Source organism: Heptranchias perlo, chromosome 31 (assembly GCF_035084215.1).
Source record: "Heptranchias perlo isolate sHepPer1 chromosome 31, sHepPer1.hap1, whole genome shotgun sequence".
NCBI classification, from domain to species: domain Eukaryota; kingdom Metazoa; phylum Chordata; class Chondrichthyes; order Hexanchiformes; family Hexanchidae; genus Heptranchias; species Heptranchias perlo.
The window spans coordinates 14,328,574-14,346,832 of NC_090355.1; the positions used below are offsets into that span (position 1 = coordinate 14,328,574).

General features: G+C 37.6%; 1 protein-coding gene across 1 annotated transcript in view; it reads right to left on the reverse strand.

Annotated features, from left to right (window-relative positions):
• The window catches only part of cacna1ba (calcium channel, voltage-dependent, N type, alpha 1B subunit, a), a 518,974-nt gene that overhangs the window by 72,371 nt on the left and 428,344 nt on the right, over positions 1 to 18,259 (reverse strand). Inside the window, exons 27-33 of the mRNA XM_067969602.1 lie at positions 16,113 to 16,209; positions 14,718 to 14,878; positions 13,180 to 13,317; positions 10,909 to 11,110; positions 9,493 to 9,657; positions 7,300 to 7,410; positions 5,838 to 5,951 (exon numbers count right to left, since the gene is read on the reverse strand). Coding sequence (XP_067825703.1) covers positions 5,838 to 5,951; positions 7,300 to 7,410; positions 9,493 to 9,657; positions 10,909 to 11,110; positions 13,180 to 13,317; positions 14,718 to 14,878; positions 16,113 to 16,209 — 988 coding nt within the window. The remainder of the gene's footprint in view (positions 1 to 5,837; positions 5,952 to 7,299; positions 7,411 to 9,492; positions 9,658 to 10,908; positions 11,111 to 13,179; positions 13,318 to 14,717; positions 14,879 to 16,112; positions 16,210 to 18,259) is intronic.

Sequence of the window (18,259 nt, forward strand, 5' to 3'; positions counted from 1 at the left end):
ATGGATAGCAAGCTGGCTACAAAACAGGAAACAGAGAATAGGGGTTAAAGGTAGTTACTTAGACAAGCAAAAGATAGGAAATGGTGTTCCACAAGGATCAGTGCAGGGACCACTGTTGTTCACCATTTACATAAACAATTTGGACTTGGGAATCGGAAGTGCAATTTCAAAATTTGCGGACGACGCCAAATTGGGGAGTATAGTTAATATGGAGGAGGACTGCAACAAAATACAAGAAGACATTAATAAACTTGCAGAATGGGCATGTAATTGGCAAATGAATTTCAATATAGATAAGTATGAGGTGGTACATTTTGGTAGGAAGAATAAGAGGCCACATTCTCCTTGGAAAATAAGAGTCTAAATGGGGTAGAGGAACAGAGGGATCTGGAGGTACAGATACATAAACCACTAAAAGTAGCAACGCAGGTTAATAAGGCCATAAAAAGCAAACAAAGCACTGGTGTTCATTTCTAGAGGGATAGAATTAAAAAGCAGGGAAGTTATGTTAAACGTGTATAGAACCTTGGTTAGACCACACTTGGAGCGTGAACAGTTCTGGTCGCCATATTATAAAAAGGATATCGAGTCACTGGGGAAGGTGCAAAAAAGATTTACTGGGATGATACCAGAACTGAGAGATTATACCTATCAGGAAAGGTTGAACAGCTGGGGCTCTTTTCTCCAGAAAAGAGAAGACCGAGGGGTGACCTGATAGAGGTCTTTAAGATTATGAAAGGGTTTGATAGGGTAGACATAGAGAAGATTTTTCCACTTGCAGGGGAGACCAGAACTAGGGGCCACAAATATATGATAGTCACTAATAAATCCAATTGGGAATTCAGGAGAAAGTTCTTTATCCAGAGAGTGGTTAGAATGTGGAACTCGCTACCACAGGGAGTAGTTGAGGCGACTAGCATAGATGCATTTAAGGAGAAGCTAGAAAGACACATGAGGGAGAAAGAAATAGAAGGATATGTAGATGGGGTTAGATGAAGAAGGGTGGGAGGAGGCGCATGTGGAGCATAAAGACTGGCATGGACCAGTTGGGCTAAATGGCCTGTTTCTGTGCTGTACGTTCTATGTAATACTATATAATTCTGAGTATATAAGGACACTAAGGGGGAACTTTAGGAACATAGGAGCAGGAGTAAGCCATTCAGCACCTCGAGCCTGTTCCGCCATTCAATTAGATCATGGCTGATCTGCCCCTCAACTCCATCTATCCGCCTTGGTTCCATAACCCTTAATATCCTTGCCTAACGAAAACTATTTGTCATCCATCATTTGTTAATATTAATGAGAAAGTCTATCTAAAGCAGGAGCAAAATACATTTATTCCATTTTTTTGTCTTGTTCTATTCTCCATTTCTTGCCTCTATCCCTTCCCTTTTTGTTTACTTTCTCTTTCTTTTCCAGTTTTAAACCTGAAAATATTATAAAAATTACAGAATAAAGTTTCAGGTAGCACTTCAAAGTCTCCACTGGGGGAATACCGAGGTAGCTTACTCTCAGACTGTCACTAGCTTGGAAAAAGCAAACAGGTTTGGACAGCTAAAGTGGATACCATACACTCTAACACGTCAGAACACAGCAGAGTCAGACAAAATGGACAAGCTTCACTTTTTTTTTTGCATGCACAGAGCAACACGAAAAGCAAATTAAAAAGCAAACCAATTTCAATCAAAAGATTTCTTAAATTGATGAAACCAACCAGTTGCTACATGTTGATGTTGTTCATGGATGATTGAATGTTGGCAGTATGCAAAGATAGAATTTTTTTTGGGGGAGCAGCAGGTGCATAACATACAGACGGATACATGGGTTTTCATATTGTGTGTTGATTGGATGATGTGATTCAGCAGACCGTTGGAGAAAATAAGGAACAAAAACAAGAGGGAATGAGGAATCAGATGAGCAAAATCAAACTCAGTAAAAAAAAAACACCATCATCTGAATCATATTATAATCCAGCAAATCAGTGTCAGAACTCATGACCTTTAAAGTGATGCTAAAAAGACAATCTTGTAGTAAACCAGAATGCAGGCTCATTGCAGATTTACCAGGAAACAATCAATACAAAAATAAGGAGCAACAATTTTCATTCAACTGTCGGTGACCTCAGCAGTTGAATAACAATTTTATCGTCGAATAATCATGTCATGTATAACTCAAAGGTCAAAAATCCTACGTTGTTATGTTTTAACAATTTATAACAGTTACAAGCACATCAATAAAATGTTTTTTTTTTAAAAGTGCTAGGTTCCTCATTACTTATTTCTTATCCAGATAATTATAACATTTTATTTTACTGCACTGGATGCAACTAAAATCAATAACCCTTAGTACAACCTGGTCATCTTTTGAGTAATATATTTTACTTTACAAATATAGAAGGGTAAATTTTGCGATGTTCTGTTACTGATGCGAAGCCTCGTTCAATGGGAGCGCAGATTCTTCAATCTGCATTCCTGTCGAGTGACGCTCTGCTCCTGAAATGACCGCCATGAAAATTTACCCTGCGACGAGCTCAGACATTACAATTCTATTAATGATAGTGAATTATGATATGAAGAGGGGAGGTGGAAACCCACCTGAAGAACAAGTTCCAAGGGGCCTTCCCCAGTGGTTCTGTTGCTGAAAGCACTATCCAGTGTGGGATTGAGGCATTCAGACAAGGAAGGTCCCAAGTTTGATCTGTGCTGAGGTAGGCGATCTCGGCTAAGGCAGCATTAGGGGTGTTAAAATTAATTGTTCTGTCCCGAAGATAGGGAGGGGGAGGGGGCAAAGCCAAAACTCCTGCACCTGTTTGTTTTCCAGCGACCTCTGCAACAGTCTTGGAGGCCTACCAATGCCAAGGAAGTGTACCCCAGCTCTAGTCAGCAACTTCAGGAGAGGAAGGGAATTTTTTAGTTCAAAGACAATGTTTGAAGTATCCCTCAGCTGAAATGGCTTTAAATTTCAAGGAGAGTAAAAGAACATAATCTCACTTTAACCTGTTCCCACTAACTGACAGAAATAAATGATTATTCGAAGTAATCTAGAATTGTCACTCCTAAATACATACACTCAAGCAAATAAAAATTACAATTGATGCTTTTTGATTGCATGAATACAAATGCGTTGCTTATTAATCTGAATTAAATAAACAATACAAGCTACATGTAGATAAAATATATTATAAATAATCAGAAATGATTCTAGCCTGAAACGTCATTTTAATGCATTTTATCAGAAACGATTCAATAGTTTAAACAATGCACACATCAACCAGATGTGCCACCTCGTGAACATGTTGATAGATTTCACATTCGCCATTCGAGTGAAATTCCAAGAAACTTCTTTTTAAAAAAGCTCAATTTAATTCCACGTAATGATTTGTGAGAGACTGCATTTGTTTTCATTTAAAATCCAAATGCTTGAAGATGAAAATTAGCAATTTTACTTGCTAAAGATAAGAAGAAAAATCACCAATAGTGGAAATCAAAAAAAGAAAGAGAAAATACTTAAAATACACAACAGGTAAGTCAACATCTGAAAGAATCCCAACCAAAACAATTACCTTTCTCTTTCAGGTACTGACTTACCAAGCGTATTTCCAGCAATTTTGGCATTTATTCCTTTTATTTGATAAGTTATTACTTTGTATTTTTTCTCTCCACATTTTTTCAGTTCTCCCGTGCCATGCATGATTCCCCAGGTAGACGTCCATGCCAGTCTCTAACTGGTTGCCAGACGACGCATGGATGTACCATGGAGTGACTGAACCACCAGTATCCCCTCCTGGAAGGAATACTTGCACTATGAAGTACTCTGCCAGGTAGCTGGGAGAAATAGTGACCTGCAAATCTGTTGCCTTGTGGGAGAAATCATGGTTTTAAAGCTCTCGCTGCAGCCTCGTGGAGATCCCTGCTCTCCCAAGTCTGGAACTCAACATCTCTCTCAACTTCTTCAAAGTCCAATATACAGTACATGTGCAGGATACAAATTCATTGTGAAGTCAACTTGTGCAAAGTAAGTTTCTCGTGTTTTTATGAGCGCTCATTATCAGATGAAGATAAAAAATATTGAAAGGACTAGCCAGTTTTTCTTACTGTATTAAAAAAAATGATGAGATTACAACCACCATTAAGAAAAAAAACATTTTTTAAAAAGATAGCTGATAGAGATTGGAACATTTCGTGGCGCAGGCAAATCAACTCAAATGTACAGCATTTGGGAGATATGGGGTTCTAACTCAGCAGAGATTTACTCAGCTGATGTCAGTCCAGTGGTCAGCAAGCAAGGTCGGTCGATAAGTACAGATGAGGGATGCCAGTCAACCCTTAAAACTCGTTAACTGGTCGGGGTGGGGTGGGTGGGGGTTTGCTATTCCCCCTCTCGTGTAATCCTGTTGGAGCTTAAATTAATCTGAGGCTTTCATCGCTGTTACCCTACACATTCCAAATACCTGTACCTGAAGTACTTCTTTCAGACATCAGCCCCAACTCAGTACAGTCCAGCTTCGATCAATATCCTTGTTGGTTCTAGTTAATGATCAGGAAGCGTCAGAGGCTTTGAAATTCATTATTGGCTGAGTACACATCAGTACTTGGCTGGCACTTCTGGACAGAGCCCACTTGGCATCCAGGGCCAAAAGGCATATTGACTTGTTTGGAGAAACACACTGACAAGATTTTGTGGCTGTGCCATCTAATCAGCTCCCTGGTGAGCCCAAGCCCAGGAATAGCTCAGTAGAAAACTGCATTAACATGAAAACTATGGTATTTCCAATTAAGAAGAAGATTTACATGTGGCAAGTGCATTATATTGGAAATACTGCACCTATAACTTCTCTTTCAAATCATTTGTAATTTTAAATAAATTGTAGTTGTAGGAATTCATTTTTTAAAAATCATAATTCAATTTTATTAAACAATGGCAACAACATACTGCGTTCATTGTTCACACTGAAAAAATGGAATTCGCCCCAGACAAGCTACAAAAAATGACATGTCCCTTAAACCAAGGCTGAAATTGCAACAATGAAAAATGTGAAGGTAGAAATTACTGTCGAAAATATCAATGGACAAACATCTAACGCAATTCTATGAAATTGCTCCCTACGTTATTTCAACAAAAGTATTAGCCCATTTATAATGAGCAGGTAAAAGCCTCTGTTAAAATAGCAGTTTTTGCTGTGGGCTCCCATTTAATTGAACCCTGAGATGAAACTGCCTGATCTGATACCATAACCCTCAGAGGAGAGAATGAATTAGACTTCCAGTTGTCAGGCTGGATTCAATCCCAGTTCCCAGAAGTGAAAGGATATTTTCCTATTTTAGTTACAATTTTACTCAATCTGTTTCCTTCAGAGACTGGAGTAGGCAGGACTGCTGACTTCTCCACAGTCAACTTGTTCAATTCCATTCCATGCTCATGAAATGGGAAATGGGAGTGGGAGGGTTTGAGGAGGAAGAAGAGGTGGGAAAGAGGGTGAACCAGAAGGAAGAGACTTCACATTTTTTCTATCAGATGTTCCAGCCCAGCTATTATCTGGATTTTTTTTTGATACATATGTGGATTCAAGGCCGACTGAGACCTGGAAAGTAAGCCTGCAACCACAACAGAAAGAGGCAAGCTTCATAACATTCCCAGTCCCCTGTACAAAAATAATCTGTTGTAGTGCAAGTAAGAGAATTCAACAAATCATCTTCATGTAAATTTAAGTGACCCGAAACTGTGCATCTGGTGCTTTATCACTTGCTCCAAAAGAAAAATGAAATGCAGACAATGCAAGAAACCAGTTCACTGTTACAGTTCATCTCAATCATTAGAGCGACAGCAGGTTTTCAAACAATGGCTTGATTTTGGGCAGATATACTTACCGCCAGTTCAGTGACTAAAATATCAGTTATACTTCCCAGTACAGTTACAAAGTCAAACACATTCCATGCATCACGGAAGTAATTCTAAACCAAAAAAAAGGGAAAATCAGTATCAGATTGCCATCAAATAAACCTCGATCTTTGTACCAGTTCACACAGAGTTACATGACAGCTTGTGCATGCTACCCAATTTATTTTGCTGTGAAGTAGGTTCAGCTTTATTTAAACACAAACGGTGCAGTGTAAATGTTAAATAACACGAAGTGTTCTTCGGTCCGAGGTGCAACATCACCAGCTTTTTCACGCCATAGTTGCTGCAGTACAGAAGTTCACAAAGCGTTCAATGGATTATTCTGAAATTTTTTGTTACAATAAAGCCTTGGGACAGGCAGCTGTTTGGCAACATTCAATTTTAACTGGATGCCAGTGAGTGGACACACATAGATCTCCATTTTGCCTGGGAAGACTGTGACACAGAAGTTTGCAGCATAACTTGGATCTGCCAACCTCGTAGCTTCCTGCTAGTACTAATCTCAGATAAGTACCTATACTATTGTGACACCCTTAGAATATGTCGTACTGCTAAATGACCAAATATGACAAGAAAAAGATACAGATTATTGTTATCAATACAATTTTTTTAAAACTACATGAAACTTCACTTCTTGATATTCCACAGTTACATCAATTTATGAAAGCATTTATGAATCATCAAATTGAAGAAACATAATGATCAGAAATAGTGATAGTGCTTAACACTGTTGGCAATATTTATAAAAGAAAATGCATCAAGAATCTCTCAGATTAAAGATTGAGAAAGATTTGCTACTAATCAATAGAATTGTTTTACATTCTATTTATCAAGTGCTTTATCACATCTTTCAGAAACATCCCAAAGAGCTTTTCATAAAATCAAATGGCTTTGAAGTACAATAACTGTTCTTACGTGCACAAATGAGGCAGTCAATATGTACATAGCAGATCCCACAAGCAGCAGTTGTTTTGGTGGAATTGGTTGAGGGAGGAATATTAACCAGAATAATTCTCTGCTCTTCCTTAAATAGGTCTATGGGATCTTTTGGTTCATCCAGAGAGTTTATCCAAGGGATAAGAGCTCCAATGATATCAGTTTAGATAATGTGCTCAAGTTCTGAAGTGGGACTTAATGCTGACTGACTTAGAGGTGAGAGTGATACTAACTAGGCCAAGCACTGATAACTGATGTGCTTGGATATGTGCTGGTCTTTTCGAAGCTGCAACTTTTGACTGGCAAAATGAAAATACATATTTTATACAGACAAATAGACAGAATTAATTGGAATCAATATATTCACAAAATCTTTTTCACTCTCGGGAGAGAAGACACCCTGTGATGATTTTTTTTTAAACTACAGTGTAATATGTTCATAGGTTAAATTGAAATATAACATACCAGAATACCAAAGGCAATAAGCTTCAGCACACATTCCATGGAGAACAAAAATGTGAATAATATGTTCAGGTACTGCAACATTCTGTCATATGGATCAGGAGCATTATAGAACTACATAAAAGATAAAAAAAATAAACAAGAGTCAGTACCAGTCCTTTGGAGAATTTCAACAACAAAACCACCAAAATTACAATTTTCCATACAAGGAATGAAATAATTTCTTGCCCCAGAACAGAGTCTGTTTGTTTCACATAAACTCAGCCGTGCTGAGGATTTGAGAAAATTGATTTATGCTGCAGGTTGATTATTCAAGTCCAGAAGTGCATTATTCATCGATATCCGTATGAAACATTCATCAGCACTTCCTTCATCCTCAAATATATACGAGACGCCGTCGATTACTGCTCTCTTGTTTCAAGCATCAACTAATGATGCACTATCAACGCTTCCCATTCTGCCACTGTGGGAATCCAGTTTTTCATACCTGGGACAATAGGTTTTCCCAACACGCAATATTAATTCAATCACCACGAATTAAATGAATGCCAGCTGTCTTTTTCTGCTTCTTTGTATCATCACATTACAAACCTAATGCTGCCACTTCACAAAAATATGTGAAACAGACCAATTAAATGGCCTGCGGTTTCTGATTAATTGCAAAAGCACAGCACTGTGGGACTCCTTCATATTCTTGTGATGTGGCTCAATATGGATGTGCTTTATTATCTAGTACACCATTGTGCATCATAATTGTCCCTCTATTATATGATATGAAGTAATTATCAATCACTGTATGTAAAGCAGTCAGCTGCCCAGACATATATAAATAGGCACACCCCAAACGGACTCATACTCAATCCCATCATGGTGTGATGTGACATACTGAAGAAATAGTTACCATTTTTAGACATCTTTCAGATAAAAAATTGTTAATTAAAAAAATTATTGCATAATAATGATATTCTAATCTAACTTTTTTGAATGTTTAATCATTGTTTAATGATTAACTTGGCTGTCAATCATTTGTTTACTGGTTATCTAACAATTCAATTTTTTTTACTGATTGTTCCACTGAGAGCATCATGAAAATTAGTTATTGATGATTTTTTTTTTAGTTTTAATTTCCTCAGGGCAGTCTGGTAAACATTAATTAATCGGATCTTTTATTACACTGACCATATAATGTGCTGGTAATAAACCACACATTTTCTCTCAATAAATGTGAAGATAAATGTCATCAAATCATTAATTCTTTGATGTGAACGCCAACGTACATCAGTGATATGAAGTGACCTATCGACAGGAGCTGTGCTGTTCACAAAGCAGCTTAAAATTAAATAAAATTACCAACCATTTTAACAGGACACATTATAAAACATAACAGATTATTTCAATCTAATTTCAGGGTTCAGATGACAGTTATAAACAGCTTCTTTATCACACTTTATGACAAAATATGAACTTCTGAATTAGATTACTGTCTTGCAATCAGTCCCAAATCGTATTATGGTCATATGGTTATAACATTTCAACCATATAAATGTGTGATAACCACAGGGCTCGTGGACTAGTGCACAAGACACCAGTGGCTTCCAAATGCCGAACTTTTAACTTAAAATAAAACATAAAAACAGCATAAAAGTTAACATTTACATTTGTCTGTGATGACTCTTGCACTTGGAAAATAAAATCTTGGTCTTCAGCCCTTGCATTCAGCCAGCTGGAAGACTAATTGCCCTCCAGCATTTTCCAGCCAAATAAAAGCCACTGGGGGTAATTTTAATGTTGAGTGATGGTGTAAAACTGACACTATCAATTCAGCCGCCCGTTGAAGCCAATGGAAATGAAAATCGAGAGAGATGCATAACGGGCGGCTAAATCGCTATCGCCCATTTTACACGCTCATCCAAAGTCAAAATTACCCCTGTTGTTTCTCAGGATCTATTTCAGGCATTTTCAACTTATGCTAAAAAGAAAACTGAATCTGGTGCTCAAGTAAATAAAAGGTCAAATTTCATAATGACAACTAAGATGCCACATAACAGTTACATTATCAGGAGTTCTTTAAAACGGAAGTATTTGGCTTTGTCACTGAAAATTGCAAAAGCAAAATCAGTAGTTGTGTTTAAAATGGAGTAATTAATGACATGAGAATTACCCCAGTTTTGTTGGGTGTTGGCTGATGCACCTTACCTTCATCATCAGCACTACAGTATTGATTGCGATCATGGCCAATATAAAATATTCAAAAGGAGGCGAGACCACAAATCTCCACATCTTGTACTGAAAAGTCTGCTTGTTCTGTGGCATGTAGCGAGTAAGCGGCTTGGCACTTATAGCAAAATCAATACAGGCCCTCTGGAAGATAAAAGCCAATGTCTGAATTAGACAAGGCTACCAGCATAGGCCCATTTAGCTTGATTGCATTTTTGGCTTGCAACATTTGTAGAGTAATTCGATTTAAATATGAAACTTATATAAGTCCTCAGATAGTAATTTTCAACAAAAGAGCAATATTCATTGACAGTGAAATAAGAAAGCGATGAAAATTTATGCAGCAACTGTACTATTTTCAATGTGTTTCATGTATGCTAATTCAAACCTAATGCCTTGTGTTGAGCCACTAATTATGGAATTAATCACAAATTAATTGTGGAGGAGGAATGACTATCATTTGTGAATTATTTGGCATCTTTCATTCACGAGATCTATTTTCATTCTCTGCCCTCCATTCACCCTGTATCCTGCATTTACTCTAACCACAGTACACTCTCCATTCTATTTTCACTCTCTAATCACAGGGCACTTTCTATACTGCACTTTTGCTCTTTATCCCCCTATTCACGGTCTCTGCCTCTAATTCACAGTTCGCTCTCCATCCCACAGTCAGTTTCTATCATATTCAGTCCCTCCATCCTACAGTATCCTCTGCATCCTGTTTTTACTCCCTAAACACAATGCTCTCTCTGTCCTATATTTATGCTTTCTACCCCTATACACCCTCTGCATCCCCTATTGACCTTCTCTATTCATCCTTTACAGTTCTCTCTCTCTCTTTCATATTCAGCCTGTGTAGTATCCTTATATGGTATGCACCTCTATCACTGTACACAATCCATCCAGTATCCACTCTCTAAATAGGTCAGCCCTTTGGTGATTTTCTTTTTGTGAGCTTTCAAAATCAATAGTTTTAAGATTATAACTTGTCAAAGTATTTGATTGGAATAGTTCTTATGATAAAGGTAACAAGTAATATACAAAAGTTTATCAACTGTTATATAACTGATATAAGTACTGATGAGTGGACACATTTAATGAAAAGTGAGAAATCAGACTATGGTAATCTTGCCCTAATATTCTGCCAGCCAGTGTGAGGGCATCACATGTAAACATTATGATTACTGTGAGCCTGTGCTTAACGGGGACTGGGCTAAACAATTTCAAGCATATTTCACTTTGAGCACGCAGAAAAAAAGGAAAGAAATCGCTGTCCATTTATCTGGGTTACATTTGACCTTTAGGCTCAGAGGTGCAAAGCAGTCCTCAAGGAAATTTATAAATTGAGTCATGGACAAGTAAGTCGGCAGTTGGTAAGTTTTTGATGCATACCTCATTTTTCTCCAGACTGCAATCAGACATCACCTTATCACCCTGCTCCTGGAATGTAATGATAATCAAAGCAACAAAAATATTCACAAAGAAAAACGGAAACACAACAAAATACACAACATAAAATATGGACATTTCCATGCGATAGCTAGGGCTGGGTCCCTGTTCTTCTTCTGTAGCATCCACGGAATGTTTTAAAACTCTGAGGAAGAGAGAAGAGACACTGTATGAGATTAATTTACAGTCAGGAGTGGACAACTAAATTTCATTTGATAAGTGAGAAACTTGTAATTCAAAAACTGCAAGGTTTGAGTTGTTCAGAATGTCAAAGAACACAAACCTTCTACTCCGAGTCCCTTATATATTTATTCAACATGTTGTAATAGTTATTTTAAAATTATATTTTTAATTGTTTGATGATGTCTTTTAAATTCTCATAATGTAAACAAGCATGACAATGTCACAATAAGTTCATGTTTTCAGAATGAACCTGTTCCTTTTAACACTGTACATCTCGTATGTTGTATGCAAATCACTTGTTACATATATTGGTTAAGAAAACCTGCTTTTAATAGCCATATATAAATAAATATGAGAGGGTAGAATTTCCATTTGGGTTCTCTCGAGCTCCCGTCGTAACTTCGGAGAAACTGTGTTAACGGTCGCTTACGCTGTTTCTCCTGGATTTCCATCGAAGTTACAGCAGGAAATTGGGAGAATCCCTAAGGAAGTTCTACCCCAAGTTGTTGAATTCTGGGAATATTAACATTATATCATGAGAGCCATAGTTGCAACCATGAGTTCTGTCCCACTTTTCAAATCCTGGAATTGTCCCTGGTGATCACCCTCCCTCAACTCTTCATAAGTGGTTGCACCTCAGATGATAATGCCTCCTGTAATGCTACTCTCACCGGTAGCCTGCAACCTTTCTCTATCTCCATCCCATCCTCTCCTACCTCTCTTTTATTTTATCCATATAGTACTACGGTTCAATGTTCCTTTGAATTTTCTTGCCTTGCTCCTTCTAAACTCTTCCTACGTGCTGTTTCTCCTCCTTTGCAAAGTCACTATCTTGAAATCAAGATTCACTGCAAAGTCATCTTCTCCAGGAGAACACTCTACCTCCCATCATCTTCCTGTCATCCTGCAATCTACAGATGTTTGGCATCACCTAATCATTACTTTTTCTCACCTATGACTTTGGAAGTTTCCAACACTATGAGCCTGAACCTTTCACCAGAGCCGGATTAAGAATTCCTCAGGCCCTGGGCACCAAGAATATTCAGGGGCCCTCCGCACCATCAGCTTTTTCCCCATAACCCTGCAAACTAGTCCTCTTCAAGTACATATCCAATTGCCCTTTCAGAGTTCCTATGGAATCTGCTTACACCACTCTTCCAGGTAGTGCCTTCTAGATCTTAACAACCCGGTGTGTGAAAAAATTTCTCCTCATTTCCCCTCTGTTCTTTTGTCAATTATTTTAAATCTGAGACCCCTGGTTGATGACCCACTTGCTAGAGGAAACAGTTTCTCCTTACTTGCTCAATTGAATCCCCTCATAATTTTGAATACTTTTATTAGGTCTCCCCTTAACTTTCTTTGCTCTAAGGAAAACAATCCTAGCTGCATTGTGCTCCATTTATTATTTCATACTAATTGCATTTATCATGAACAGCTGAAACTGTTCCAGGGGCAGCAGTACGAGAACTAGCAATAAATTCAGTCAAGGAAAGCAATAATATCCAATATTTTGATCTGCTTCACAATTGGTAAAGCTTCTGTCTATTAGATAAAATCAACACATTGCGGATAAGGCATAATGCATTGGCTGTATGCTGCATTTAGCGAAGAGACAGTTGAAAAAAAAGGACTTGCTTTTATATCGCACCTTGTCATGTCTCTCAGAAACATTTCAAAGCACCTCAAATACAATGAATTAGTTTGAAGTGATATGACCAATATGTAGGCAGACGTGGCAACCTTGAATGCAGCAGCCGAAAAGTATTCAGTCTGTCAAAATTTAAAATAGGGCATGACTTAAAAAGTGATTGGTGACCAAAAGAATAGATCAGACTGCCTTAATCTAATCCTTCTACCATATTATTGTGCGGCTTCCTTTATCACTGAATTTTCTGCAGCCTAATGCATATGAATTTTCACAATTGGAGGTACATTTTTGTGACACATCAATAATTCCTAAACAAGTAATATTTTTAATGACTCCCAGTGATCATATTACATATGTCACTGCGCACACCAGTTAATACTTACGTTGGCCAGCCTTCACCAGTTGACACGGTGAATAGTGTCAGTAAGGCCCACAGCACATTATCGTAGTGGAAATCATACTTCTTCCATTCCCTGGGTTCTGCCTCGACTTCATCATTGTCATAAACGAGATATTGACCCCTGCAATATAACCAGCAACTGGATCAGTAGAAATAATATTTTCTTTCTTGGAAAGGCCATCATCAATGTCTAATTTCTTTTATTGTCTAATTTTCTGCGACTCGAATGAAAGTTTGAGGAAAATATTTAAAGTGTTATATATTCTGGAATGTCACAAAGGGGTACTCTCACTCCCATTAATACGTAGCTTTCAGCTAGGTTCTCAAATCTATCTCCACATAGGTTAAATTGATTCTATTGATCTAGAACTCTTAGCTAGGATATTAAACACATCTATACTAGGGATGCGTTGGCAAAATCAAACTGAAGATGGTCTTTGCCATGATGCAATGTGGGGCCAGCTATCAGCGCAATATTTCCCTGGAGCACCCACTATACCTAAAAGTACAAGCTAGGGTATCCCAATGTCATGAATGTTTAATAACTTGGGTGAGACGTAGATAATCAGTGTTCACCTTACATAGGTTTATCTAATGGTGCACCTGAGGTCAAAAATCAATAGATGCCAATGATAGGCCTTTTGGATAGGATGTCCAATGGCCTAGTTGAGAGTTGCAGATTAATGAGAGCCAGTGGGGGTAACTTTTAACTTTCACTGCCGAGGCGATAATCTAGAGGAGCCGATCGCCTGCCCATAGTAGAACCTGCCCGATTTGCATCACATTCCCACCTGACATAGGTGAGAAGCTCCAGATCCTGACATGGGTGAGAAGTCAGCAGGAAGGATTTAAATGAGGCCTGGGAGTTAAAATACACTGGGCCTCATTTCTGGAGCAGGAGGTGAGTTTCTAACTTCACACTGCTGTCCACCCACCCAAAACTGGCTCAGAGTTAAAATCGGGAACGTTGCTTCAGCTTGGCTGCCATAGGCTAATGGATATGAAAAAAGCTAAAGTTTGAAATTGCTGAATTATGAGAAAATGCAGTGTAAAAAGATTAAATGCATTCTTTTGTAGCTGAATGCTATCGTCAGCTTTGCGAGGCAAACTCTATTGCTAAAAAATGGTTATGTTTCCTTAAAGAAAGAAAGACTTGCATTTATATCGCGCCTTTCACGATCTCAGCACTTTATAGCCAATGAAATACTTTTGAAGTGTAGTCACTGTTGTAATGTAGGAAACATGGCAGCCAATTTGTGCACAGCAAGATCCCACAAACAGCAATTTGATAATGACCAGATAAACTGTTTTAGTGATGTTGGTTGAGGGATAAATATTGGTCAGGTCACCGGGGAGAACTCGTTTATTAATACCATGATACTACATTTTATTGAAATCAGATAGAATTAAAATAGTTTTTACAATTATTTACTCCAAAATCAAATTGAAAGTTTTTATTTCTTCAACTTTATATTGATCCTCCAGTTAATGCTGTTGTTGACTCTCTTTGTTGGGGTTTACCTGCAGTCCTTTTCAAACTCCTTTGACTCGTCAGTGCAGTAGAAGAATTTACCCTTGAAAAGTTGCACAGCAATGACAGCAAAGATGAACATGAAGAGCATGTAAACGATAAGTATGTTCAGAACATTCTTCAGGGAGTTCACCACACAGTCAAAGACAGCCTAAAGGAAACAAACTTTAAGTCAGATACTAACAAAAAATGACAAACAAGGCTAGACTCGCAGAGTCATTACTGAGTGCCAGTCTGCATTTAAAAACCACTTAGTCAGAACTTCTAATCAGATCATAACATTGGGTATGTTGCAAATATAGTTAATTTAAAACTGATACCAGTTCAGAGCATTGTTGAGATAACCGACCCAAGTTATACAGACAGCTTTGCATCTCTTTCTAACCAGAGAAGGCGAGGCTATACACCCACAGGTAAAATGAAAGTTACACTTTTATGTTAGGGCACAGCTGATAGAATTATCAACTCTTTGCTAACATTAAAAAGCCAAAAATTAAGTCTCAAAAAGATGCCAGCTGATCTGGCCATTGGGCACTTTGTAAAACTTCATTTTGCACCAATTAAAATGCAACCAGTACCAAAGTGGTGTGAGAGGACCTTCGCAAGCTGGCCTCACATTTCCTGCCCAAAATTCAATTCAGGCAAACTCTTACTCAAGTTATATGACATATTTTCATTAAATGCAAAATACATTGTGGAACTACGAATAAAACTATGTGGCTGCTGCACTGTACAATTAGGGGTGCCAATTCTGGTTGAACGTATTCCTGGCGGTTTCAGCACGTGACCTCCTGCCTCCAATTGCCCCACCCCACGTTCCCGCCATTGGTTGCCCAACACGTCCATCCTTGCAGTGCCCCGCCTTCCCATGGCAATTGGAGAGTGAACAGACTCTTCGTTACTCGATTGGATGAATCTTGACTGTTAGTCAAACAGCCTTTATCCCCATCTCCAATATTTTTATATCAAATAAACGAAAGTTCAAAGAAAATGAAACAAACACAAAACTTTTTTTGACGCCCTTATGATTTTTCTCCCGGGTCGCTCGCTGCAGTGTCCTGGAAATTAATCTTTAATTCATGGAGACTCGAGGACAATCCTGGAGGGTTGGAAACCCTATGTACAATCTAACCCATTTTTGTGTCAGAAAGGAAGTTGATAAGTAGGTACAAATGAAGCAAGTGGCCAGAATTTTGAAAAACAACAATTTTTTTTAAAAAAGTAAATAATTTGTAGTCAGAATGCAGTGGGCACAAAGAAAGGATAACTTCTCAAATGATGGGTTGCATAAGTAAAAGAAAAATGCAATTAACTTCTTGATTTTACAAATAAGTTTGTTGGAAAGATTTAATTGTAAAAGTATAATAATGCAAAAATTCAAATACCTTTAATTTTGGCAAACGTTTGATGGTTTTCAGTGGCCGTAAAACCCGGAGAACTCGCAGTGATTTGATGGTGTTGAGGTCCTTTCCTTTGTTTCCGCTACACATGAAAAGACCAGGATTGATACATGATTGAATGAAGTCTACCTTCATCCGTTCTGTGCCGCACTAACTGGACACAGAGTACAGAACATATTTCAGTATACAGGCATGCCTGGGGACCATACTTATAATTGGAAATAAAATTGCGAAGGTTATAGACGGATGAAAAGTCACATTTCTGTGATAAATGACAAAATAAACAAGAATGACAAAAAGAATAACATGCTATTGAAGCAGAGAAACGTCTACTTATATCTAACCAATTCCTTACATAGAGGGGACAATGCACTTTCAGTTTAAAGGACAGTTGATTGTAGCATACATCAACATAGAAGTTATGGTCCAACATTGTTTTCACATCCACAGATTTAAAGTGACATTATAAAGTTTTAACTTAATACATTTTAGAACGCAAATCAATTTGTTAAATATTTTGCTAATTTATAAAACATTTAATCATTGCTCATTTAGGAATCTGTAATGAAGCTCGTTCAATAGTTCCTTGTATATTTATTTTATTTAAACAAATCACATATTGTTTCAAATCCATTGAATTCCAAAGGTTAAATTGTATTAGGAAAAATTGTAATAAATTCTACATGAAACCTTCATTATCTGCTCTCTTACCACCCAAACAAATTTTCACAGGATAAATTCTTTGATTTGTATTGAAATTCTTTTCAATCCTGTGGTTATTACTGTGCCATGTGTGTAAAAGCAAAATCTGGGGACTCTTAATTATCTGTCAAACTGTATCATCCACTGAGTGGAAAATGGAGTTCTGTTTACAGACACTATGATCATGGCCTTAAAGTCCTAATAAAAAATGGAAAGCAATACCACCAAGACCTGGAATCATTGTCCAAGATGGGTGGTATTGTGATAACAACATTATCTGCTGGCAGGTAACAGTATTGAGAATCAATTAAATCTGAACTGAAAGTGGACCATTTCATGATTCATTCCCCAAATACATACACTTGGTAAATATTCCTTTAAAGAAGAAAGGTGTGGTGGAAGAAACTATGGATGGAGGGATACCAAAATGTGCATTTCAATGTAAGTTTCCATGCCATCAAACTAAGTGACCAGTTGTGAGCTGTGGCAATAGCAGCAAAGACAGATGATATTTTAAAAATTAACTTTGCCAGGCAATGGTAGATGATATATATAATTATTTCTCTTTATTACTAATTTAAATCTGGTACCTTGCGTTATAGTGGGAGGTGATTAGCTGGCCTTTTTGTTGTGATGTGTTTGTTCACTCCAGGAGACAAAAGTCAAAATGGTGGTAATAATTACCCATGTTCCTTAGTGTGGGTGAAACTGTTCCATAACTATAATTAGCTTCACTTACTTGCCTACCACAGCTTTAGTATTCAGATTATGGGGCTAAAGCTGAGCCCAACCACAATCGATGAGTTCATCTAATCTCATTTGTCAAGCAGGTAATGATAATTTAATTGGCACTGTCAGACAATAGATCTAGATCTAATTCAAACAGTTGAACTGATTTATTATAGAGACTCTCTACAACACCATTCTAAGATTGTTGCAGCAATTTGATAACCTGATACATGTCTCTGTAAAAGCAAAATAAAAAATTACCTGCAGATTTTCTATGTGTTGATAACAAAAAGAATATTGCCATGCACAATTTTTTAAGAGATTGTATCTGTTTTGGGGAGGGCATTTTTGTGCAGATGTTAGACAATTAGCAGAAATTGGTCCGTCAGCCACTTGCAATTGTTTGCCTTCAATTCTTGCTGATCTCTACCTCGACCCTCTTCAAATCCTGAGCCAGAAGCCAAACACTGAACTTCACAGTGCCTGCATTAATGGAGAGGGGAATCTGTTTCCAACTCAGTGGCAAATACCATTTGCACACATACAAATACCACTCCCGACAAAGTGACAATTATGCACTGAGCCTTAAATTCATCAGTCTAATGGGATAAGTGTTGATAAAACCCTGCTATTTGTTATTTGTAACTTCCTTAGGTAGTTCATGCATTAAATGATTCACTGTGTGTTTTAAGTCTTAAGCT